Here is a 27,372-nt window from a genome sequence, read left to right on the forward strand (position 1 = left end):
ATGAAACTGGTCCCTGGTGCCAAAAACGGTGGGGACCGCTGCTTTTGATTACAAAGAGCACTGGGTGAAAAAACAATGAATTAGCACATGAATTGTATAAACAGTTCAAAACTAATATTCTCTTGGATGTGGGACAGGAGCTTCATATTTCCGTTCAAAGGGCAACCTTATATCATTGTTTTTCAAGATAAGGAAAGGCAGAAGAAAATGTGTGTTTGCCAGTAGCTGTACTTTTTAAGTAGATTACAAGTGATTGCAGCTCACAGAATAATACCCTAGAAAGTAGATGTTTGTTTTAGACTTAATGCAGTAAAAGACAAATAATCGAGAATTTGGGAACTAATAACTAGAATCATCACATGTTAATGTTTGGAGGAATCTTATATCCCAGGAAATGAGATAATATCAGAACTCAAGTTTTCTGATTCACTAAATCAATATGTTGATTTTCTTATACAGGCACAAGAATTTAGTCTCATATCTACGTTTGAAAAATCTCAAATTGCTAAGAGGAAATAAGATGAAATTCGAAACTGACTTTAACCAAAAACGTGGCATTTCAAAGATAGGTGTGGGACTTCTCTGGTGGTGCAGTGGTTAACAATCCACTTGCCAGTGCAGGGGACATGGGTTCGATCCTTGGTCTGGGAAGATCCCACATGCTGTGGAGCAACTGAGCTTGTGTGCCACAACTACTGAGCTTGCGCTCTAGAGCCCCTGAGCCACAAGTACTGAGCCCATGTGCCGCAACTACTGAAGCCCGCGTGCCTATAGCCCATGCTCTGCAACAAGAGAAGCCACCGCACTGCAATGAAGACTAGTCCCCGCTTGCTGCAACTAGAGAAGCCCACATAGCAATGAAGACCCAACGTAGACCCCCCAAAAACCCAAAGATATGGTGTTTCTAAACTATGCAGAACATGAGCTTAGTGAATAGCATTTGCAGCAGGTTAAAATGAGGTGCTATTACTTTAAAAATTTTTTTGTTGTACTTTTGAGTACAATTACAGTATAGGTCAGGATTTTAAGAATTCATTTTCTTTAAATGAGATAAACCTGAGGCAAGTATTTTACCAACTGCATTCAGTTGTCTGCATACAAGAGGTAGGAAGAAGAATAGTGAGCTGTGCAGAGGAATACAAATGAAGATAGGTGTTGAGATGGACTGAAGAAATCTCTCTCCTAGTAACCTGAGAAAATTCCAGCATTTCCTTCGATACTTTGAACTCATGTAGAAGGTTAGGTAAAAGAGTCTCCTTTTAGCTGCTTTTCTGTGGTTTGTTTGCGCCATGAGATTGATTTGAAGGCAGTGTATATGACCAAGTAGAATGGAGGCTACGAATTTGTAGTGAACCAATTTCAGTGGGCCCTCAGCAGCAGCCCTACAAACTTCCACTGGCTATTTTTAAACCTTCTGTATGTTTCCCAGATCCCTGTTCCCAATACCCCTTTCCCCCATTCAGCAGATATCCTACTCACTGTTTCCCTGAGAAAGATATATTACTAAATGGAAATGCCTCTAACTTAACTCCAGTGTAAACACTATCCCCCACCCTGCTTCTGTCACAAGCCTCTGTTGCAATGGAAAATGTGCCCCTTCTGTGTAAGGATAGTCCCTCTGCCTGTGTCCTGGTTGCCTTCCCACTCCTCAGTCTTTGCACCATTATTTGTCTCCTGTTATCCTTAACTTCTCTCTCTCAACTGGCCCTTTCGTTTCATGTTATTAAAGATCCACACAAGTGATTTTTCTGATATGTAAACCAGATCATGTAACTACTCTGATTAAAAATCTTTCAGAGGATCCCTTCTGATACAGTATGATTAATGATTTGGAGCTATGATTTTATTATAGCTGTTATGTAACTTTTTTGTTTGTTTTTGTTTGTTTTTTGGTCTGCTGCCTCTCCCTCCAAAGTACAGCACAGCATTAATTCATTTGTTAGAAGTTAAAAGCAGTGAAATTTTTTTTCAGAAATTTTGAATGCAATTTCATGATATCCATTGCTGTCAATGAATTCAGTGTTAGTTCTGTTTCTTGTCTTAGTAGCTGCAAAATAAACCATGGGACTCAGAGATAGCAGTTATTTATTAAACACTGAAGAGATTTGAGATAAACAGACAAACAAGACAGATAGCAATGTATCAGGTCTTAAGTTACCCAGGACTGTTGATGTTGGCACAAATATATAGGTTGGTGTGCATATGTAAAAGACAGTATATGATTATTATCTTAACACTTACACTAATTTCGTTATGACTTAGTTGTTTGGGGATATAAATTTTCACTCAATCTAGTATTCTGAAACTACCAAAGAGAAAGTATTCATAAATAAGTGTTATATAATACGTAGATATTATAGGTAAAGATTTGTTCATCATAGTAAATTATGCTTAGATAGCCCTAGTGATTGTATTTAAAAAACAAAATAGATTTTAGGAAAGTTACTCTTTGCTTTCCCACTTAGCAACTCATTTAAATGAAATTTTCTTGAATTGGTTAAAAAGTTATTAGATACCTTTTGTAAAGTTTAGCTTTTTTTTTTTTAATTTAAATTTTCTATTTTTTGAGGTATAATTGACATATATTAGTTTCAAGTGTACAACACAGTGGTTCAATATTTGTATATATTGTGAAATGATCACCATATAATTCTAGTTAACATCTGTCACCATACATAGTTATAGAATTTTTTTCTTATGATGAAACTTTTAAGCTCTGCTGTTTTAGCAACTTTCAGATATACAATGCAGTATTAGCTATAGTTGCCACACTGCATTACTTCCCCATGACTTATTTATTTTATAACTGGAAGTTTGTGTCTTTTGACTTCCTTCACCCATTTTGCCTACTCATCACCCTCCATCTCTGGCAATCACCAATCTCTTCACTGTATCTATGAGCTTGTTTTTGTTTGTTTGTTTTTAATATTCCCCATACATATGAGATCATATGGTATTTGTCTTTGTCCATCTGGCTTATTTTACTTAATATAATGCTCTCAGGGTTCATCCATGTTTTTGCAAATGGCAGAATTTCATTCTTTTTTAAAATGGTTGAATAATATTTCATTGTGTGTGTCTGTGTGTGTACACACATTTTCTTTATCTGTTCATCTGTTGATGAGCACTTAGGTTGTTTCCAAGTCTCGACTAATGTAAATAATGCTGCAGTGAACATGGGGTTGCGGTTATCTTCTGATGGTCGTGATTTTGTTTTCTTTGGATAAATACCTGGAAGTGGGATTGCTGGATCACATGGTAACTCTAATTTTTATTTTTTAGCACCCTCCTTACTGTTTTCCATAGTGACTGTACCAATTTACATTCCCACCAACAGTGCACAGGGTTCACTTATCTCCATATCCTCACCAACACATGTTATTTCTTATCTTTTTGCTAATAGCCATTCTGACAGGTGTGAGGTGGTATCTCGTGATTTTGATTTGCATTTCTCTGATGATTAGTGATATTGAGCATCTTTTCACGTTCCTGTTGGCCATCTGTATGTCTTTAGAAAAAATGTCTATCCAGATCCTTTGCTCATTTTTAAATTGGATTATTTTGCTATTAAGTTGTGTGAATTCTTTATGTATTTTGGAAATTAACCTCTCATCAGAGATATATGATTTGCAGATTTTTTTCTCTCATTCAGTAGCTTGCCTTTCATTTTGTTGATGGTTTCCTTTGCTGTGTAGAAGCTTTTAAGTTTGATGTAGTCCCAGTTGTCTGAAAAATCATTACCATGACTGATGTCAGGGAGCTTATTGCCTATGTTTTCTTGTAGGAATTTTATGGTTTCAGGTCTTACATTCAAGAGTTAATCCATTTTGAGTTAATTTTTGTGTATGATGTAAGATAGTGGTCTAATTTTTTTCTTTTGCATGTGGCTGTCCAGTTTTCCCAAAACCATTAATTGAAGAGACTGTCCTTTCCCCATTGTGTATTCTTGGCTACTTTGTCATAAATAAATGTGTGCACGGGTTTATTTCTGGGTTCTCTGTTTTGTTCTATAGATTTCTGTGTCTGTGTTTATGCTAATACCATACTACTTCGATTACTGTAGTTTTCTAATATAGTTTGAAATCAGGGAGCATGGTGCCTCCAGCTTTGTTGTTCTTTCTCAAGATTGCTTTGGCTATTTGGAGTCTTTTGTGGTTCCATACAAATTTCAGAATTGTTTTTTCTATTTCTGGAAAAATGACATTGGAATTTTGATAAGGATTGCATTGAATCTATAGACAGCCTTGAGTAGTATGGCCATTTTAACAATATTAATTATTCCAGTCCATGAGCACGGAATGTCTTATTTGTGTCTTCTTCAATTTCTTTCCTCTGTGTCTTACAATTTTCAGTGTATAGGTCTTTCACCTCCTTGGTTAAATTTATTTTGGGGTGTTTTATTCTTTTTGATGCTGTTGTAAATGGGATTTTCTTAATTTCTCTTTCTGATAGTTCATGATTAGTGTATAGAAACAGATTTTTGCCTATTAATTTTGTATCCTGCAACTGTATTCATTTATTAGTTCTAACAATTTTTGTGGTGGAGTCTTAAGGATTTTCTGTATATGGTATCATGTAATCTGCAAAGAGTGTCAGTTTTATTTCTTCCTTTCCAAGTTGGATGCCTTTTATTTTTTTTCTTGCTCTGGATAGGAATTCCAATACTATGCTCAATGAAAGTGGGGAGAGTGGGCATCCTTGTTTTGTTCCTAGTCTTCGAAGGAAAGCTTTCAGCTTTTCATTGAGTATGATGTTAGCTGTGGCCTTGTCATATACAGTCTTTATTATGTTGAGGTATGTTTCCTTCATACCCACTTTGTGGAGAGTTTTTATCATAAAATGATGTTGAATTTTGTCAAATGCATCTTCTGCATCCATTGAGATGGTCATATGATTTTTAGTCTTCATTTTGTTAATGTGGTGTGTCACGTAATTGAATTGTGGATGTTGAACCATCCTTGCATTCCTGGGATAAATCCCACTTGATTATGCATGGTGTGAGATCCTCTTAACGTAAGGTCGAGTCCAATTTGCTAATATTTAGTTGAGTACTTTTCATCTATGTTCGTCAGGGATATTGGCCTGTGATTTACTTTTCTTGTGTTATTCTTGTCTGGTTTTGGTATCAGGGTAATGCTGGCCTCATAAAATGAGTTTGGAACTGTTCCCTCCCCTTGTATTTTTTAGAAGAATTTGAGAAGGATTGGTAATGATTCTTTGAATGTTAGGTAGAATTCACTAGTAAAGCTGTCTGCTTTTGGACTTCTGTTTGTTGGGAGGTTTTAAGTTACTGATCAGTAAATCTTATTAGTAATTGATTTTCAGTTTTTCCTGATTTGGTCTTGGAAAGTTGTATGTTTCTAGGAATGTATCCATTTCTTCTAGGTTGTCCAGTTTGTTGGTTTACAGCTGTTTGTAGTAGTCTCTTACGATCCTTTGTATTTTTGTGGTGTCAGTCATAATGTTTCCTGTTTCATTTCTGATTTTATTTGAGTCCTCTTTTTTTGTTGGTGAGGCAAGCTAAAGGTTTCTCAGTTTAGTTTATCTTTTCAAAGAACCAGCTCTTGGTTTCATTGATCTTTTCTATTATTTTTCTAGTCTCTATTTCATTTATTTCTGCTCTGATCTTTGTTATTTCCTTTCTTCTACTAATTTTGGGCTTCATTTGTCCTTTTTTTCCCTTCAGATATAAAGTTAGTTTATTTGTTTGACATGTTTCCAGTTTCTTGAGGTGGCATTTATCATTATGAACTTCCCTCTTAGAACTGCTTTTGCTGTGTCTTATAAGTTTTGATATGTTGTATTTCCATTTTTGTTTGTCTCAAGGTATTTTTGAATTTCACTCTTTGTTTCTTTGTGGATCCATTGGTTTTTCAGTAGCATGTTGTTTCCTCTCCACATATTTGTGAATTTTCTTCTCGTAATTGACTTCTAGTTTCATACCACCGTAGTTGGGAAAGGTGTTTGAGATGATTTCAGCCTTTTTTAATTTAAGTTAAGACTTTTTGTGGCCTACCATATGATCTGTCCTGGAGAATGTTCCATGTGTACTCAAGAAGAATGTGAGTCTGTTGCTTTTGTTTTTTTTTTTTATTAATTAATTAATTAATTTTTGGCTGTATCGGGTCTTTGTTGCTGCACGTGGGCTTTATCTAGTTGCAGTGAGCAGGGGCTACTCTTTGTTGCAGTGCACAGGCTTCTCATTGCCGTGACTTCTCTTGTTGCGGAGCATGGGCTCTAGGTGCGTGGGCTCAGTAGTTGTGGTGCACGGGCTTAGTTGCTCCACTGCATGCGGGATCTTCCCGGTCCAGGGTTCAAACCCATGTCCCCTGCATTGGCAGGTGAATTCTTAGCCACTGAGCCACCAGGGAAGCCCTGTCTGTTGCTTTTGGATGAAATGTTCTTTATATATCTGTTAAGTCTATCTGACCTAACATCTTATTTAAAGATGATGTTTTTGGATGATCTATCCATTGATGTAATTGGGTTATTAAATTTCTCTACTGTTATTATTGTATTGCTATATATTTCTCCTTTTAGGTCTGTTAGTATTTGCTTTAAATGTTTAGGTGCTCCTATGCTGGATGCATAAACATTTACAAATGCCTTATATTCTTGTTGTATTACTCCTTTATCAATGTATAATGCCCTTCTTTTATTACAGTATTTGTTTTAAAGTCTAGTTTGTCTGATGTAAGTATAGCTATCTCAACTTTCTTTTGGTTTCCATTTGCAGTGAATATTTTTCCCTATTCTTTCATTTTCAGTTTGTTTAGGACCTATGTCTGAAGTGAGTCTCTTGTAGACAGCATATAGATGAGTTTTGCTTTTTTTATCCACTCAGCCATTCTCTGTCTTTTGATTGGAGAATTTATTCTATTCACATTTAAAGTATTGATAGGTATGTATTTACTGCCAGTTTGTTCATTGTTTTTTGACTGTTTTGTAGTTCCTCTGATTTTTTTCTTCTTCTCTTGCTTTCTCCCTTTGTGGTTTGATGGCTTTCTTTAGTGGATACGCTTAGATTCCTTTCTCCTTATCTTTTGTGTATCTATTATAGGTTTTTGCTTGGTGGTTATCATGTGGCTTCCATATAACAGCTTCTACTTACGATAGTCTATTTTAAGTTGACAACAACTTAAGTTTGAACACATTCTAAAACTCTCTGTTTGTACTCCCCTCCATGTTTTTTATGTTTTTCATGTCACATTTTTCAACTTTTTTCTTGTTATTAGACACCATTTTGCATGAGTTCAAAAGTTATACTCGTTTCTTCATTCTGAAATATTTTAGAAATTAATAAATTTACCCTTGAGTTCCAGTTCTAGAGTAATTTCAGTTATTGTATTTTTTAGATCTAGAATACTCATTTGGATTTTTAAAAATTCAAATATAGTGATTTGATTAAAAAGCAAAATAAACTATTTGCTTTTGTCGCTATATTGTCAATTCTTTTGAAATTTTCTCACCTATTCATTTAATTCCTTGAACATTTTAATAATAGTTGTTTTAAAGTTTCTTTAAATTAACTCCAACATATGAATTTCTTGTGAACCTGCTTCTGTTCACTGCTTTTCCTCCCAGTTTTTTTTGTCACATTTTGATCTCTTGTATGCCTGGTTATTTTGGATTATATTACAGGCTTTATAGATGAAAATTTGTGGAGGTAATTTGAGCCTTTGTTGGATTTCTTCTTCCAGAGGAGATTTATTCATGTTGCTGGCAGGCAACCAAGTTAGGGCAGATCATCTTAATTCAACCAGAAATGAAGATCATTCTACTGGGCTTTAGTCCCTGTGAAGGCTGGTCTATTTCAGACTCACTGTTTCTTCTGGGGAGTAGCCATTTTAGGTCCCACTTGAAAGCCTAAGGCTCCCTTCTTCTTGGCAAGTCCTAAACCTCATTGTTTGTGCCAGCTTTGTAAGTCTGCTAAAGGCTCTGCTGAGCTTTTTTGGCTTCCAAATTGAAGCTCTCTGCCAGCTTCTCTAACTGCTATCAACAGGAGGGTTTGTCTGAAACGAGCTAGTCTGCACTTCCCAGAAGTAGAACTCATTCATCTTTTCTTTTCAAAAAATATTTATTTTTTATTTTTATTTATTTTTATTTTATTTTGGCTGCGCGGGGTCTTAGTTGCAGCATGTGGGATCTTTGTTGCGGCATTCAGGATGTTTAGTTGCGGCATGCAGACTCTTAGTTGCGGCATGCAGACTCTTAGTTGTGGCATTCAGGCTTCTTAGTCGTGGCACGCAGGCTTCTTACTCGTGGCACGCAGACTTCTTAGTTGCAGCATGAGAACTCTTAGTTGTGGCATGCATGCGGGATCTAGTTCCCCAACCAGGGATCAAATCTGGGCCCCCTGCATTGGGAGCACAGAGTCTTACCCACTTGACCATGAGGGAAGTCCCTTTCATTTTTTCTTAATATGTTTTTGCACATGTTCAAAAATGTGTGTGTGTGTGTGTGTGTGTGTATGTATATATATATATCCAGTATACATTCATATAGGTTATGAACAAATATGCATATAGTGGGTATGTGTGCAATTTCTTTGCTCATTAGGGGTATACTATCAAAGTATGAGGACTCTTGTACTTTATTCCCTTTAGCTGTGATGTTGGTTCAGTAAATACTTGTGATCGGCCTAGTAGAAATTATTCTGTGTGTACAAGGAAACATGTCAAATTCTTGATGATGGTCTCTAATGGGGATATGATATAGATTAACGTGTAAACCTAAAGAAATGAGTTATTCACATTTAGAAATTACATTAAGTAAATAGTCTTATTGGTGGGTTTTATTTTATTTTGCCTCAACCTATTTTCTAAACTCTGTAATCTGAAAAACATTTCAAGACACTAGATATTTTTCATGTTGCTGTCTCCTTGAAGCTAGAATTTGGTGTTTACAAAATATACATATAAATGTAGTTGATTTTTTAAATTAATGTAAAAATGATTATAGTGGTCAAGGGTATAGGCTGTGGAGTCAGGTTCTTTGAGTTTGAATCCTGACTTTGTCATGTACTAGCTCTGTGACCTTGGCCTATTTATTGAATCATTTTGTTGCTGTTTCCTTCTCTATAATATGGATGTAATTATAGAACTACTTTGTAGGACCTGTGTGAACATTAAATTTTATATATTAAATTTATAAATGTTTAAATTTATAAATGTAAATTATTTTAAATTCACATATATATTATATATGACTGAAATACTGCCTGATAGTTAGTAAATATTCAATAACTGTTGACTACTGTTAATAATTAGCATTTTATTCAGATAATGCTATTTGGTCAGGCCTCTTAAGGGAAGGTTCTAATGAACAGTTTGTTCTTGCCACTATATTAGCAAGAATTATCATTTTAAAACAAAATATATAGATTTTTTGGTATATTTAATAATTAAAGTGTAGATAGATTGCCTTATGTTACTAGTTGTATAGCAAAGTGCTCAAAGTTTAAAAATTATTAAGATAGTTTCCTTGAAGATACATAGTATATATGTAATAGTAAACATAATTTTTGTTTTAAAAGTATTTTAAAAGTTATGGTCTGAACTAAAAAGTATTTTCAAGTTCTTAGATTCTGTTGGTTGTGGCTTCAAAGTATGGTTGCAATCAGTTTTACACCAAAGAAGTATTAAAACCAAAAAAACATAGCTTATGCATGACCCTAGTGAAATGACTCCTTCCCCTAAACTGTGGTTCTCTCAATGCATGTGGTATTAACTCTGTGGAACTAACTGAAAAAAATGCTTGTGTTGCTACTGTAATTTCGTATGCTGTGATTTGCCCACCCTTTATCTTCAAGTGATATAGAAGTTGTTAATTTCTAGGAGCATTTGAATCATAAAGTCAGTCACCCTGAAGTAGGCAAAATTTATAATTAATGATTGTTAAGTGAAAAAATTGTTAGAAATTATTGCTAAAAATACATGTGTCTGGATACCTGAAGATGTCCTTGCATTCACACTATTTTAGAGATTTACTTTTCTGTTTTTTCTTTAAGTAAAATTTATATATGTCTGTATATAAGAGAGAGGAAAGAGAGGAGAGAGATGACTATCTTTGCACTGCTTGGATATACCCCCACTGAGGCTTTTGACATGTCATTTCCATTTATGTAATGGATTTTGAACTTAAAGTCTTTGTTGATGTGTAAGCTGTCTTGAACTGAGTCCCATTATGAAAGGGAGGATTGAAGAAAATGAAACAAATTATGCTTCCTTTTATTCAGCTTACCTGCCCCAAGGTTGTTTTGGGTTTATGAGTCACATGGTTTGTGAGTTCCTTTATATTTTAAGAGTACTTTCTCTGCATAAGTAAAATCCATGTTTGTTGTATTCTCCCTTAGAATCATTACCTTCACATTTTACAGTAATTGATTATTTTTCTTGTTTTTCTTTTTTGTATTCTTGTAGTTGTGTTGTATACTTTGTTGCATTTTTATGATTTAACAAATTTTTTTTATTGAAGTATAGCTGATTTACAATGTTGTGTTAATTTCTGCTATATAGCAAAGTGACTCAGTTATACACATATATACATTCTTTTTTATATTCTATTTTATTTTTATACAATTTTTTCATTTAACAATCATTAATTATAAATTTTGTCTACTGACTTTATGACTCAAATGCTCCTAGAAATTAACAACTTTTGTATCACTTGAAGATAAAGGGTGGGCAAATCACAGCATATGAAATTATAGTAGCAACACAAGCATTTTTTTCAGTTAGTTACACAGAGTTAATATTATATTCTTTTCCATTATGTTTTATCTCAGGATATTGAATATAGTTCCCTGTAGTATATAGTAGTATAGTTCCCTGTACAGTAGGACCTTGTTGCTTATCCATTCTATATGTAATAGTTTGCATCTATATACTTTGTTATATTTTTATCCTCCTTAAGACATTTTCTATGACCGTTTTTTTTAATTAAGAGTAAATTCCTTATTGTGAAATTGTGTTTTTTATTCTTACTAAAGAAATACTAAAACAATCCTGCTTACTTTTGTACATAGTATTATATAGAAATTAAACTATTTAGAAAGATTTCTATAAGGCCATTTTACTAGTTATAATTACCATTCAACATTTCTGAAGTACCAGGAATAATTTGAATATGGCAAAGTACCTAAAGAGGGGGACGACATGATCCAGAAAATAGGATATAAACAAGTACTTACAAATTAATTTTTTAAACTTTTAGTATCTATTTCTTTCATTAGGTGTTTACCTTATTTAATTATAGTAATAATAACGTCTATACCCGGGAAATGTTGACAGCCTAACTAGTATTAGCAAGAAAGAATCCTGAATGGAGTGATTCACTATGAGCCAGGACTTTGGCTACAGTGGCACTATCAAAGCAGTATAATGGAGAGCAACATTGTCTAATAGAAATAGAATGTGAGCCATATATAGAATTTTGTTTTCTAGTAACCACATTAAAAAAGGGTTTTAAAAGGTGAGATTAATTTTAATAATAGGGTTTGTTTAATCCGTTAGATCAAAATATTATTTTAACTTGTAATCAATATTTAAAATTATTAAAGGCCTATTATTTTTATATTCTTTCTATTCCTAATAAGTCTTTGAAATATGGTGTTTATTTTACAAATATAGCACATCTCAATTTGGACACATTTTTTGTTGGAAATGCTTGATCTATATTTAAATTTCCTAAAATTTAGGTGAAAAAGCAGGTTCACATACCCAATTTGTTTCAAACATGCATAAGTTTTTCAATAACTGAATCAATATGTTTCAGAGTTTAAATTAATTAAAATTAAATAAAAGTAAAAATTCAGCTCCTCAGTCTCACTGTTCATATTTCAAGTACTCAGGAGCCATATGTGGTTAGTGGCTACCATATTGGTTAGCATAGGTATAGAATATAGCTGACAACCAAAGATATCAACTAAGGGACCCTGAATCAAGCATAGTATTTTAGCTAAATTTTAATGTGAGGTCAGTGATATAAATTAGCAAAAATTATTTTATTGAGATTTTGGGGATAATATGTTAAGTGAAGTTTATGTCCAAGTTTCATATGATCTGCATCATTTTCAGAAAAAAATTTGGAGATAATTACAAACTTCTCTAGTGCTCAGTTGGTGGTCCTTAGGATGAGACTGTTAATTCCTAGAAACTGCCTTATTGCTGTGGTCAATGCTCATTAGTGAGGTATGAAATCTACCTAGTGGACCTTGATCAGCATTTAAAGAAAATAAGAAATAGTATTGAATAGAATGGAGAATGTATCAGGGTGCTTCATGTGTGTTTAGTTTTGAGAAATCTTTGTTTCAGTTATGTATACGTATTTTGTATGTACATGATTTAAATGAAAAATGAATTCTTTATTTTGGGCTGCAAAATTTTTGAGAATCATTCTTCTGGGGCATGCTTTTTATTGCTGGTATACTGAATATTGCCTACAGGTACATATGTCTAAACAAAGTATTCATCACAGAAAACTATAGATTTAGTAGTATTGGAACATGTCAAGTGAGTAAGATGACGAAATGTAAAGTGATATGTAGTTACCATCATAAACACAACATATGAGTGTGGTGACTTTCTTCCTCAATTCTGAGTTAACTGTGAGTAGCCAGATTTGAATTTAGGGTTAATAGAATACGTTATTTGGTAACTGTCTTCTTCTAAATTTTGGGTTGACTATAAGTCATCAAATTTAAGCTTGGGGTTGCATCTTAATTCTTAAGAAGAATCTTGGCTTCTTTCGAAGGTAAAAGTATAGTATTTAGGCCTAATTTACTTGGATTACAGAAAAATGGCACTCAGAATCTTCTTAAAGCATTTTAATAAAATAATTGAGTAATATTATATATTTAACCATTCCTATAAATTCATTTTTTAATTTCAGTAGCACCTGATGTTTAATCTCACCAGATAATGCATTAAGATGTATCAAAAATGAAGTCAAATCATACCTGGGAGTGAGATTTTTTTTTTGACAAAATGTAGATTTCTCTTTGTTAGTCTGTTACTTTATTATATTTAAATGTTCTTCCTCAAAGTTTTGTTTTTCAACTTTTGTATGAGCCTTACTTGAATAGTTTGCTTGAGATTCTTCAGCTTGAATAGTTTGCTTGAAATTCTTCAGTGTACTAAGTCAACATGTCAAATAACTTTTATACAATGTACATATTTGGTGTGCTATTTTGCCACAAGAGGCTGGAAACTTGGGCAGCACTTACTATCATGCTTTTGAAAGGCAAAATATGCCCGAGTCAGTGTTGTGCAATGATTGTACTGTGTTGCTGTTCTTTTTCATTCTTTTTTAAAAAAATTTATTTTTTTATTTTTTGGCTGTGTTGGGTCTTCATTGCTGCTTGCGGGCTTTCTCTAGTGGCGGCGAGCAGGGGCTACTCTTCCTTGAGGTGTGCAGGCGTCTCATCACGGTGGCTTCTCTTGTTGCGGAGCACAGGCTCTAGGCGTGCAGGCTTCAGTAGTTGTGGCACGTGAGTTCAGTAGTTGTGGCTCATGGGCTCTAGAGCGCAGGCTCAATAGTTGTGGCACACGGGCTTATTTGCTCCTCAGCATGTGGGATCTTCCCAGACCAGGGCTCGAACCTGTGTCCCCTGCATTGGCAGGCGGATTCTTAACCGCTGTGGCTGTTTCTTTTGTGAGAATTGGTACAGCCATAGGGACTCATAGAATAGACGTACAGCTTAGATATAGCAAATAACTTAGAATGCCTTTTCTACTGTACTTCTAACCTCCAGGTCCCATATAATGTTAGGGCATATTTAAAAATACTATGTATCAACTGGGGCTTCTTTCTCCCTATGATTTTTCTCTTGCCTAGGTGCTTTCATATAGTGAGATACAGGTGTACATGAAGATGAACCTTTTTAAATGCTGTTGTTATAGCATTGAAGGAAAGGAAAGAGGAGGAAGAAGACAAAAATAGTATTTGTTTATAACTGTTTCCAAAAATAGTATTTCCTTATAACTGTTTCCAAAAGCAGTAGGCCTGTACTAATTTGAAATCCCATTAAGAATATTATCCTACTGCTTAAGTTAAAGTGTTCCAATTGAAATGTGTTAGGAATGCAGATAGAAGCCAAATATTGTATAATAGGTTCCTTTAGCTCTCAGAGTAGGGGCAGAGGAGTGTATAGAAATCCATGTGCCTTTCTTCTTTGAAGACAGAAACTGTAGAAAATAAGCCCTCTACTCCTTCATATATATAATAAGTATAAGGCCCAGAGCTAGACATTGTGAAGAATAAAAATTATCTGTGGCTGGGGTTATGGGTATTCAAATGGCTTAAATCTGGTAGGACACATATGCAAATATATATAGTGTAGAGAGTTGTATTTGGGAGGGACTCTATGCGTGGTACAGAGTGCCGTAGAGGAATGCATCATGTCTTTTGGAATGGAGAAGTCAGGGAAGACAAATTGGAGTGACTTTTGAGCCAAGCCATGAAGAATTGGTCAGTGTCTATTAAGAATAATTACAGATTCACACCTATAAGTATTAGTATTAGAAAGTAGTTTACAAAGTAGCCTTTTGAGAATTAAACTAATTACGTCATCACAAAATAATAGGAGGCAAAATGTCTTGAGGCCCAAAGAAAGGAAGACCTACTTTACTGGTAATAGATATTTAACATAAATAGTATATTAGTAAGTCTTTTTAAAAAAATAGTTCTCAACAGAAGGTGGATTATTTAAGAAATTGTATATTGTTTGGATCTAGCAATTCCCAGGGAAAGAGAGAACTTCCAGGAACTTGAACTTCATGTTTATTAGAGATGTGTCCTCTGTTGTAGGGTAGAGATTCTTCACTGAGGTATACCACAGCTGGAGTGAAATATTCTTTAAGTTATTGATACTTTTACCCCATTGTCCATAAAGCATAATTGTTGAGAGTGTGGCCTCAAGATCACAACTGATCCATGTTCTATTTCTGAACTTACTAGCTGACCTTGATGAGATATGAGACTTGGTTTCTTCATTACTATAATAGGACTAAAAATTACCCATCTGCTAGAGTAATTGTGAGAATTGAATAAGAGTATGGGTCTGAAGAGTTTAACTGGTACATGACACTCATTAAAGTTGCGAAGTGTGATCTGTAATTTTATACTCACCAAGGAGGCTTAATCACTAATTTTTTTTTCTTAAATATTTATTTATTTATTTGGCTGGGCCGGGTCTTAGTTGCAACACATGGGATCTTCATTGCGGCATGTCTAGTTGTGGCATGAGGGCTTCTTCATTGCAGCATTCGGACTCTTAGTTGCAGCATGCATGTGAGATCTGGTTCCCCGACCAGGGAGGAACCCGGGCCCCCTGCATTGGGAGCATGGAGTCTTACCCACTGGACCACCAGGGAAATCCCTTAATCACTAATTTCTAGACATCCTCATCATCTGAAATGGTGCACAGAACAGATCATTAAATATTCCAGGAACTTGCTGAGATATCTCTATCATAAATTAATACTTCAGCATTCTCAAATGATGCTGGTTAACATTAGCCTATCATCAGGAACCTAATTATTTCCAGGAGGTCTAGAAAAGCTCAGTTTCTGAACCTTCAGTAAGGCTACAGAGCTGCTTGAATAAACCTACTGGTGTTTAAGGCCAATCTGTAAGATTTCTTGGGCAATAATAATGGCTAACTTTTCTTGAGCATTTACTGTGGGCCAAGTACTCTGCTAACTGCTTTACCTGCCATATTGTCTAAGCCTCACAAATGACTCTTTGAGGTAAGCATTACGGTTCTCCATTTTCACAAAGAGAAAATTAAAGCTTGGAGATGCTAGGTAACTTGCCTCAGGTCACCACACAGTTTGTTAAATGGCAGAGCCAGAAGTTGACCCTTGGTCTGCCTGTGTTCTCAGCTATTATGCTGAACTGCACAGGATTCAAATCAGGAAGACCTGGTTTCAGATCCAGTTCCACTTCTTTCCAAGAATATGATTTTAAACAAGTTATTTTTGCCTCTCCAAGCCTCAGAGTCTTCACCTAAAACACAGTATGAACACCTCCCATGTAGGCTTGTTTGGAGAATTAGAAATAAGGTATGTGAAGTGCCTGGCATGGCTTCTAATACATGACAGAGACTCAACAAGAGGCGACTCTTATTGTTTGGGGCTCTGTAGATTGCTTTCTTCCTTCCCCCTTGGCATGAGATCTCTGTGTCTCTTTCAGATAAAAGTAAAACTTTTATATTTTCAACTGCAAATACATGCTAGAAAATAATTTGGTTATTTAAATCAGAAAACAACTGAGGCTATTGTCAGTTTTAAGGACTGACATTTTTCCTACATAGCCACATAAAATTTTCACTGTTTTTATTGTGATAAAAAATATGTGACAGAAAATATGCCATATTAGCCATTTTTAAGTATACAATTCAGTGGCATTGATTACATTGACACTGTTGTGTAACCGTCAACCCTGTCTCTTTCCAGATCTTTTCCATCACCCTAAGCAAAATCTCTGTAACCATTAAGCTGTAACTCCCTCCCCTGCCCTCAGCCCCTCTAATCTAGTTTCTATTTCTATGAATTTGCCTATTATAAAATTACACATAAGTAGAATCATACAGTATTTATCCGTTTGTGTCTGGCTTAATGTTTTCAAGGGTCATCCATGTTGTGGCATGTATCAGAACTTCATTCCTTTTTATGGCAGAATAATATTCCATTGTGTGAATATATCACATTTTGCTTCTCTCTTCATCCGTCAGTGAACATTTGGGGTGTTTCCACCACATTAGCCACATGCACTTTTTTTTTTTTTTTTGCCACATGTACTTTTAAAGTCTCATTTGAATTTGGATTCTCTCATGATAGAGATCTTGAAGACACTTTATTAAAATAATAATTACTGGGACTTCCCTGGTGGCACAGTGGTTAAGAATCCTCCTGCCAATGCAGGGGACACGGGTTCGAGCCCTGGTCTGGGAAGATCTCACATGCCATGGAGCAACTAAGCCCGTGTGCCACAACTACTGAACCAGCACTCTAGAGCCCACGAGACACACCTACTGAGCCTGTGTGCCACAACTACTGAAGCCCATGCACCTAGAGCCCATGCTCCGCAACAAGAGAGGCCACCACAATGAGAAGCCTGCGCACCGCAATGAAGAGTAGCCCCTGTTCGCCGCAACTAGAGAAAGCCTGCATGCAGCAACGAAGACCCAATGCAGCCAAAAATAAATTAAATAAATAAATTTATTTAAAAAATAATTACTTTTCAATTAAAAATTATACTTTAGTTAGAATTCATTTAGGTCTAAACTAAGTTATTCTAGTCAAGTTAAATCATTTTACTTTTCATTTTACATACTTCTTAGTGGAGCTTAAATGGTGTCATTTAAGGAAAATGATACCAGCCAGATTTAGATATTTTTATATTTGACAAGCAGTACTTTTATGCCTGAACCAAATAAAATATTCCACTTGCAAAATAGTTGAAATCATGTGATACAATCAGTGTAGAGCTCATGTTTTGTTTTATACTTTGTTTTCCTGTTTTTAAAAAAATTTTACTTTACTTAAATATATATTTATTTATATATATTTACTGACTTTCTAAAGAGCAAATAAACATTTCTTTTTATTAGTTTGAAGAATTTACAAAATTGTTTATCACTGAGTTTTTCTCAAAATTGCTGAAATATTATATTTCATTCAAATCCAAAGTAATACTTGGCAAGCATAAAAATATCTAAATCTGGCTGGCATGATTTTTCTTAAAATGTAATATACTTTTGGATGAGAAGAGGGGGTAAAACATGACTGATACAAGGCTTAAAATCTATTTTGTATATCTTTAAAATGTTAGAAGGATTCTTGGAGTAGACTGAGATTTTTTTCCAAGTCTTAAACTAAATAGCCTAGAGTTAATCATGGCCCTCTTTTTTTTTTTTTAATGGTATAAAAGGAATCTGTTGACAATCCTAAAGTACTTTTCAGGGCTTATTTTTAGGAAGGATGTAATGAGAATATAGTATAAATATATGCTACCTGAATTTTCCCCCATATACTTTTTAAAAATTTTATTTAAAAACTATTTTTAAATGTTTTCATTTGTAAATATTGCTGCTGTTTGGCCGTATAACGACTTACACAAGTAACTTTCACTTGTTTGTTAAGTGTACAGGGATAACATGAGTGATTGGGTTTAGCAGACAACCTTTAATGTCTTTCTTCAAGGCAGTGGTCCCAACATGATGCACATTAGAATAATCTAGAGAACTTCAAAAAATATGTCAGTGTTTGGGATCGATCCCCAGAGATTTAGATTTCAGAGGTCTATGATAGAAATTTGACAAGCTCCATAGGCAATAAACATACAGCCAGGGTTTAGAACCATTGTATTCAAGCAAGAACTAAGTGAGGTGGGGTAGGGTTGTAAGTGGGTTAGAAGTAGTAGGAATGAGCCTTAGTCATTTCTCTCTTCCCTACTTACAGTAAAACAACCCAGGAGAAGAGGAAAATCAAAGATCACCGAAAATCCAGAGTTTAAAAAATGAATGTTTTTTCTTTTTGTCATTGTAGACATTGAAGGACTTTAATGAAACTTAAACGATTCAACAAAAGATGCTCTAATGGATGACAGCAAAACTCCTACATATAATCTGCAGATAGAACCACAAGTTGGATGTCATCCTGGTGATGGCGTGGAAAGTACTGTAACATGCTTGCCCTCTGCATCAGATGAAAATGAAAATCAACTTGATGGTGATGGGCATGAGCTTCTGACCAGCAGTGACAGTGCAATGGGCAAACCTGAAGTGTTTGAGCCGGACAGTCTCAACAATAATGAAAGCTGCACATCAAGCTGTGAGGTGGCTGCAGGTGAGAACTTGGAAAATGCTGCTTGTGAAGGCCCCAAAGATGGACAGGCCTTCTTGAGAAAGGACCAAAAAATACCTGGAAAAAGTTCAAGAAACAAAAAAGGCACTGTTAAGAAGATACCACAAGGTATTTTTAAAAAATTATTTATACTATTGTTTAAGAATAAAGTCTTCCCATCCCATACTGTGTGTATTGTCCTGCTTCTTGCTTTTCTTTTCTTAATATATTCCAGAGCTAGTTCTGTGAGAGCACATACAGATACATCTATGTGGTATGCCATGCATGTGACGTATGTCTCTATAGTGTTCCATTATATGGGTGTACCATAAAGTAACCACTTCTTTATGGCTGTTCCCAGCATTCTGATGTAATAAGTGTGCTGAAATTGACATTCTTTGTATGTGTCTTCTCACTAGGTGCTTTAAATATATATATATATATATATAGCCTCCTTCCTTTATATATTAGACCATTTTCTACCAATATCAACCTTAAAAGTTTCCTTCTTTCATCACTTTGGCTTTGATTTCTACCCTGTGAGTTTATGGGCTAGTACAATCTTACTCAACCTCTTTATAGGATCTTTCCATCTCACTTAGTAGGTGAGTGGTAAACATTAACATGTATTAATATATATCATCTAACAATGTTGAATAAGACATCTAGCTTTATATTACTTTGGTTACAAAGTAAAGCAGAGTATTTCTCATCTGGCTTATAATTTGGCAGTTAAAATTTGGAGCTATGGACTTTTTTGCCTGAGTCACAGGGCACGCTTGGGAAAAGGCAGCCTCTCGTTATTTTTGATCAAAACCATTTGTCTCTAGAGAGTTCTTGACACCCTAGACTGGGACTCTTTAGTGTAGCACCACTTTACCCACACAAGCAGCTGCTCTAGTGAACAAAATGGAGTGTCTCCTCTCTTCTGCTTCTTTGGCTGATTAGAAACATAGCCAGTCTGTCCATATCCTATTTTTTATTTGTATTTGTTTATTTGGAGTAAAATATGAAACTTCCCGGTTTCTACAAATCAATCCTTGTTTATTCAGTCGGGTAATTTGATAACTTTTTAATGTAACTCATTAAACTCATTTGGCTTTCCAATTAATGGATCCCTTTTCCTTTGCTTTTCCTTAGTAGACTTAAAGCAAATTAAAAAAATTTTGACAAGAGAAGTGAAAGCATTTTCTTAAAAGAACTAAGTGTAAACAGATGATATGTACAGTGCTATCTGTATATAAATTGATTTATTCAGTAACCATAATTCAAGTGCTATTTGACTGTTCCTTTCTAATCTGATCTAGTGATGTTTTTAAGAACTGACACCTAGTTGCATATATATATAAGGGTCAGTCATAGCTTCAAGATTCATGGCTCCTTTTATTTCTTCTTTCCATGACCTATTCCAGTTACCCTAGGTGTGATTATATAATTTCAAGTTATTTAGTGATTATCAGTGAGCAGATATGTGTAAAATTACTGTCCCCTTATGCATTTGAAATATATGACTTATAAAAGTTAGGGACAGCCTTTATACAGATTATTTAAAAAATTATTTTATATATATTTAATAAAATGAGTTTAAGAGTGTAAGAAAACTGAATTAGGAGTTGTACAACCTAAGTTCAAATCTTACTTCTGGTTCTGGGTCACTTGGTGAGACTTAACCATTCTGTACTTTAGTTTCCTCATCTGTGTAATGATGATATTCATCTATGTATATCTATAAAACTCCTTTCTGAGCTGTGAATTTCTCAGATTTCTGAATACAGATGGTATAGTCTAAACTCAGTTAAAATTTGGTGATTCACCTCCAGTGTATCTATAGAGTTTTTCATGTATAAGCGGTACGTTGGTACATTTTTGTTTTTAATCATCATCTTTAGCTGGAGTACTGCAAAAGCCCCCTAAAGATGTCTCCCATCTTGTTTCTTGCTAATCCATTCTTCATGTCAAAACTAAAAATGCACAGAGTTTATCATTAGAGATCTATGGGCATATTTACTCTTTATTATTTAATTCTAAGATACTAAGTAAATAAAGTTTCACAAAATTAGCAGATAAGTACTTTTCTAATAATAGAGTAGCTTCTCAAATGTGAAATGAAATGACATATAAAACATGATACTCAATTCCAAACCAGAAATAAGTTTTTTGTAGGTGGGTGCCCTCTCAACAGTTTTTTGGAAATATACATTAGAGTGAATTTATTCACTATTATGCTTACCTAGTTTAATTTGTAGTAATTTTTCATGTATCCAAAAGCTAGTACTAGGGGAAAAAAATTGGAGCAGTAGTTTTAGGGGACATCATTATTTACTGGTTTTCTGGAAGCAGCATTTCTGTAAACCTGCTAAAACCTGGAACTTGTCCCCAGGAAAAGTCCAGTTGTCATTATGTTACAAGAATTTTTTTTTCTTAAGAGAATGGGGCAGGGTTTCAAGCTGCATTACATCAAGTTTTCACTGTGGTTAAATCTGGTGTAGCTTTAGGTAAATGTCCTAAAAACGAATGAAAATGAATCAATAATATTTAAAAATTTTTAATTGAAGTATAGTTGAAACCAATAAATTTTTAACAGCTTGATTGAGATATAATTCACATACTATATAATTCACTCATACATTTAAAGTATACAGCAGTTCAGTGATTTTTAGTATATTCACAAAGCCATGCAATCATTGCCACAGTCAGTTTTAGAACATTTTCCTCACCACAAAAAGAAATCCCTTACCTATTAGCAGTCACTCCCCATTTCTCAGACTGTGCCCTTAAAAAGCCTATGGGAGCTCTCATGGGCATGCGTTTGTTAAGTTCTCTTGGAGTTTCGTGAGGTTCATTTCTTGAAATGCTTTTTCAGATCTGCTGTATATAAAATCTAAATATTGAGTTTAGGATACTCTGACAAATGTGTGTCCTAACTAAGTGAGCCTTTTATATGAAAGGAGAAAATAAATAATGGTTTTTGAGTTCAGGACAGTCTGGCTGGAGGCAGAGGTGCTTAAATAATCAGGTAAGCTTGTAGAGCTAGACATTGGCTTAGTGTGGCTCATTAAATTTCCTAACGAATAATTAGAGCTCTGCTTCTTTAAGGGTTCAGCAAAGCAAACAAGCTGTAAGAAGTGCTGTTCTTTCCACTCAAGAAAAGTGCCCTTTGTGGCATATGAGAAGAAAATAAGGATAATCTTTTGAATGTTTATATGTCAGAGTCTCCTATGATGGCACATTCCTACTAAAACACTTAAAACATGAGTGATTTAGCTAGTGAAAGTAGTGGTCTTTCATCCTTGTTTGAGTCCCATCCCCCAAAATAGTCCTGAGGTATTAATAGTAATTTTCAAGACGCTGCCTGAAATAAAGTTGTGGCTATTTTGATGTCTTTCCTTCTTTATATTGACATTGAAAAAAGTGCCTTCATTGCTATAATTTCATATTATGATTCTTTGAGCCATTGCATAACTAAATTCCTCAAATCACCTGCATATGCTCATGCGTATCTTGGCCATAAGTTTGGAAAATGGATCAGAAATAAATTTTAATACATGGTTATGTAGTTCCTATGCTAAGACTCTATGTGCTTTGTTCCTTTTATTTTCCTTCCAAAATTTCCTCTCTCAAAGGTTCAAGTTAGTGCCATGAAAATAGAAGAGTGCTCAACATTTAAATATCTTCAGTTGTTGGCTAAACACATTTAAGCAGTTAAAAGGAAATATTCCTTCCTTTTCCTCAACACTACGTACTAGTATTATGAGAGATAAAGTTGAAAATGAGCCAGCTTCCTTCTGACCTGACCTGGGGTCAAAGGGATATCTTATGTAATTATAGCATAATTACCATTTGCTTTGCATGGCACATTCTCCTCCTGTGCCCTCAGGTGGCAGCCTCTGCCTTTAGAGGGAGCAGCACAGGGGTCTGTGGTTAGGAGCTCAGGCCACAGTCAAGCTGCCCTGTGACCTAAGGCAAGCGACCTGACTCCTCTCAACCTGGCTCCTTATAAATTAATGGCTAAGGATAAAATGAAGCACTTGGTAGACATTCCAAGTGGTAGCACTGTTTTCTAGATTGGGCGTTATTGTCTGATACGATAATTATCTTTGTCAACTGAAAAAAAAAAGCACAACCTAAAAGTTGAGAATTAAGTTTTATTTGGCGACAAAACTGAGAACTTAAGCCCGGGAGACAGCCTCTCAGATAGCTCTAAGGAACTGCTCCGAAGAGGTAAGGGAGGAGCCAGGATACGTAGGAGTTTTTGCAACAAAGGCCAGGTAGTTGGAACATCAAAAGATCACTGTTAACTAGAGAAAACCAGACATCTCAAGGAATTTAGTGCTTTTCTATGAATGGGAAGATGCAAGAGTCTGGGCTCATTGAAATCATTCCTTTGATATACACCTCAGCTTTCTGGGGCCAGTATCCTGTGCTTTCTTATCCTGAGTCTCCTCTGGGTGCATCACTGGGGTGGCTGCAGAGGCTGACTGTTAGAGGGTGGGCATCCTCTTTCTATCCTCAGTTCCCTCAGGGTTCACCTTCTGGGCAGCTGTACTGTGATGGCTTGATGGCTGCAGCATCCTTTGTTTACTGATATGGCAGGCAACATTTTTTCTTTAACATCTTACTAAGTTCACTGATTCTTTTTCCTGCTTGCTCAAGTCTGCTGTTGAATCCCCTAGTGAAGTTTTCATTTCAGTCACTGTATTTTTAAGTTCCAGAGTTTTTGTTTCACTTCTGTTGATAATTACTATCTCTTTAATTGATATTCTTATTTTGTTCATAACATTGTTTTCCTGATTTCCTTTAGTTCTTTGTCCATGGTTTCCATTAGCTCTTTGGGCATATTTAAGACAGGTGATTTAAAGTGGTTTTCTAATCCAACATTTGGGCTTCCTCAAGGATGCTTCTGTCAGTTTATTTCCTCTGAATGGGCCATACTTTAGTGTTTCTTTGTATGCTGTGTGACTTTTTGTTGTTGAAAACTGGACACTTGAATATAATAATGTGGTAACTCTGGAAATTATATTCTCCCTCTTTCTCAAGGTTGGCTGTTCTTGATTGAAGTCATGGTTTGTATTCCTTTTCCATTCTTTATGGCTCTATGCTTAGGTCCTTCCTTAACACTTAGCCAGGCCATTTACAATTCTGCCTCAGCCTTCACTTCCTGCTGCCACTGAGCTTATTCATCCAGTGGGAAAAGCTTAAGGTGTTCTCGCATCCCTAATAAGCATGCTTCCTGGCCCGGGCATATGTGTAACTTTCTAAATTCCCTAGTATATGCCAGCGCTTTTGAATGCTCTGATTTCCCAAAGAAACTGTATCCCTGGCCTTTGCTCCCTGGTTTTAAGCAGTCTATTGTATGCCTCAGTTGTGAATTTTTTGCCCCAGGTGGCTGCAGATTTTTTGATCGCCTGATAATGTAACAAAGCAAGGGCTTCTGTGGCCCCAGCAGAAACTCCGGCACAAACTCTGAGAGCTGGTGTTTGCAGCAAAATAAGGGTTTTTTGCAAGGCACCAAGTGAGGGAGTGGGAACCAAGTCTTAGATCCAATTCAACTTGGTCTTTAAGTTATGGGGTTTTTTTGTTTTTGTTTTTTGTTTTTAGGGGAAGAAAGAGAGGCTGGGATTGTCATTTTGTGACATTTCTTAGTCAGTGTTTCAGGAGTAAGTATGTCGCTGGTTTACAATTTTCAGGCCAGGTGGTCCACAGCTTGGGGAAATCTATTAGCTTATCTTGCCTTAGAGAAACAACTTGAATTTGTAGGTTAATGATGCTATCTATAATAGTAATTTTAGTACATTAATGATAATGTTATCGACAACAGCAATTTTAGTTATCTGACTGGTATGTTTGTGTTCAGTTAGCACAGGATTGAGGTCAGAGAGGACAAGAAAGGGAATGAAGTTTTGCATAGAGAGATTGATCATAAACTCAGCAAGAGAACTTGGTTTTAGGAGCACTTGGTATAAGTAATGCTTGCCAGCAAAGCCTGCTGCTTTTCTGCTCTGAGAGGGTTCTGAGTTAGGTGAAACAGAGGTGAACACCTTGCATCAGTCCTTCAGGTAGTCCCAGACAGGTTCGAATAGAGAAACAATAATTTTCAAGTAAGGTCTGCCCTGCTTCCTTTGGAACCAGGGACCAGTGTCCCATATAGGGAGGGTGCTGTTGTCTTCAAGACCGTTGCTGAGCTGGAGAGGGCAAGGGCTTTTAATATGCCACACATCTCGCCTACCAGTTTTACAATGCCTTTTTCTTGATTCAGCATTCACTTTGTTGCTGTATATCAGTGACTGTTTTTCCAGAGTTCTGACAAAGTTGATTTCGGTAGTTCTAGTTTTTGTTTTTTTTTTTTTTTTTTAATATTTCTATGAAGGGATGGGAGTTTGGAGCTGCCTACTCCATGATTTTGCTTATATCACTCAACACCTTTTAATTTTAGGGTTTCCAGTAGCAAGAGCTATGCCCAGATGCATGGATTGAAAATGCTCTGAAGAATACTACTGTTTCATATTTTTGTTTGATAGCACCTTTTTAGATAGGGATGCTGTTGATTAAGAAACATTACCTCAATCTTTGGGAAGTGATATTATCTTTGTTTTAGAGATGGAGGGGGCAAAAAGCTTAAATATTGAAGCCTCATAAGGATACAGTGGTTGAGAAGTTTAAATGCAGTAGAGCTCCAGGAAAACAGTTTGGTAGTTCCTCAAAAAGTTAAACATAGAATTACCATTTAATTCAGCAATTCTACTTTTAGACATATACCCAAGGTAATTGAAAGTGAGGACTCAGATACCTGTACACCAGTGTTCATGGCAGCATTATTCACAGAAACCAAAAGGTGTTAACAACCCAAATGTCCATTGACAAAATGTATGAAACAAACAAAATGTATGGAAAAAAAAACATATATATGGAAACATTATTCAGCCTTAAAAGGAGTGATAATCTAATATATGCTACAACATGGATGAACCTCGAAGACATTATGCTGAGTGAAACAAGCCAGACACAAAAGGACGAATATTGTTTGATTTCACTTACATGAGGTATTTAGACTAGGCAAATTCTTGGAGACAGAAAGTAGAGTAGAGGTGTCGACTGAGAAAAAAGAAGGCAGAAACTAGAAGTTGAGAATGTTTAATTTGGCAGACTTTCTGAAGACCTAAACCCAGGAGGCAGCCTCTCAGATAGCTCTGAGTGGCTGTTCCTAAGAGGTAAAGTAAAAGCCAGGAGATACAGCAGTTTTTGCAACAAAAACCAGCTAGTCAGAACATGGAAAGATGACTGTTAATTAAAGAAAACCAGACATCTCAAGTTAATGAATTTAGTGCTTTTCTATGTACAGGAAGATGTGAGAGTCTGGGCTCATTGAAATCATTCCTTTGATATGCATCATACTTAACTAGGGCCAGTATCCTGCTTTTTTCCATCCTGAATCCCATCAGGGTGCACCATTGGGGGGCAGCTGCAGTGGCTGATGATGGTGGCAGGCAACCTGTTTTTCTCCATCCTGAGTTCCCTCAGGGCTCACCGTATGGGCAGCTGCAGTGGCTAATGGCTCGATGGCCGCAACCTCCTTTGTTTACTGATGTGGCCGAGGATTCCAGATGTGAAGCAGGAGGGGAATGGGGAGTTAGTGTTGAATAGGTACAGAGTTTTGGGGGTGATGAGGAAGTTCTGGAAATGGTTAGTGGTGATGGCTGTACAACATCGTGAATGTAATTAATGTCACTGAATTGTACAGTTAAAAATGGTTAAAATGGTTTTATGTTACCTATAAAAAAAATCACCAAAAAAAATTCATAGAGCTCCAAACTCACTGGTATGGACATACAGAGTTAATTTGATTGCAGCTTGCTGTGTTTTAAACAAAAGTTCTTGAGTATTTATTGAGCACTTACTGTATGACTGCCACCATGATGCATGCTTTGTATGAAATAGCTCATTTAATCTTCTCCAAAGCCTTACTAAGTACCACAATTAGCCTCAATCTACAGATGAGGAATATGAAAGCACAGAGATAAGTAAATTGCCCAATATCGTATTGCTCACAAGTGACACTCTCAGAATTTGATCCCAGGCAGTCTGACTTCAGACTGAGCCTGATTATTAAACCATGCTATTTGACTTTTTCTGAATTCTAATGTGTGTTTAAAGGAAAGTTCTGTTTCATGTTTGACTCACCATACTTTGCCTTTTCTCTGAGTATGTTGCCAGCTGTGCTTCTTCAGAACAATTCCTGCTTGCCAGCGTCAGCAAAATGAAACATAATCAGAGAAAGGGGTGATGGTTCACTCTGAAGGAAGTGGTGGAGTTTGGTTTGTTTCAGTAATTGTCTCTGAATCCTGGTATAACTTTTCCTCAGATTTCGTTATTAGATCTAGTCTCAATATAGTGAAAGGGACCTTCGACAACTGGGTCAAGGAAAGTATTTTTATGAAAGCAGTGAATGTAGTTTTTTTTCCCTAATACTTTTCTTCAAAAAGGTCAGTGTTCTTAGTTGAAAGAAGAGAGGTCATGGAATTGTGGA

General features: G+C 35.6%; 1 protein-coding gene across 4 annotated transcripts in view; it reads left to right on the forward strand.

Moving 5' to 3' along the window:
* CNST (consortin, connexin sorting protein) overlaps positions 1 to 27,372 on the forward strand; it is a 115,073-nt gene that overhangs the window by 21,397 nt on the left and 66,304 nt on the right. For 3 of the 4 annotated variants that reach the window (XM_024765323.1, XM_024765321.1, XM_024765320.1), the window contains exon 2: positions 18,552 to 18,977. The exons of the other annotated variant lie outside the window; for it this stretch is intronic. In XM_024765323.1, the coding sequence (XP_024621091.1) occupies positions 18,602 to 18,977 (376 nt within the window). In that variant the 5' untranslated portion in view covers positions 18,552 to 18,601. The remainder of the gene's footprint in view (positions 1 to 18,551; positions 18,978 to 27,372) is intronic. 4 annotated transcript variants of the gene reach the window in all.

This window comes from Neophocaena asiaeorientalis, unplaced genomic scaffold, assembly GCF_003031525.2.
Source record: "Neophocaena asiaeorientalis asiaeorientalis breed wild unplaced genomic scaffold, Neophocaena_asiaeorientalis_V1.1 scaffold971, whole genome shotgun sequence".
Classification (NCBI taxonomy): Eukaryota; Metazoa; Chordata; class Mammalia; order Artiodactyla; family Phocoenidae; genus Neophocaena; species Neophocaena asiaeorientalis.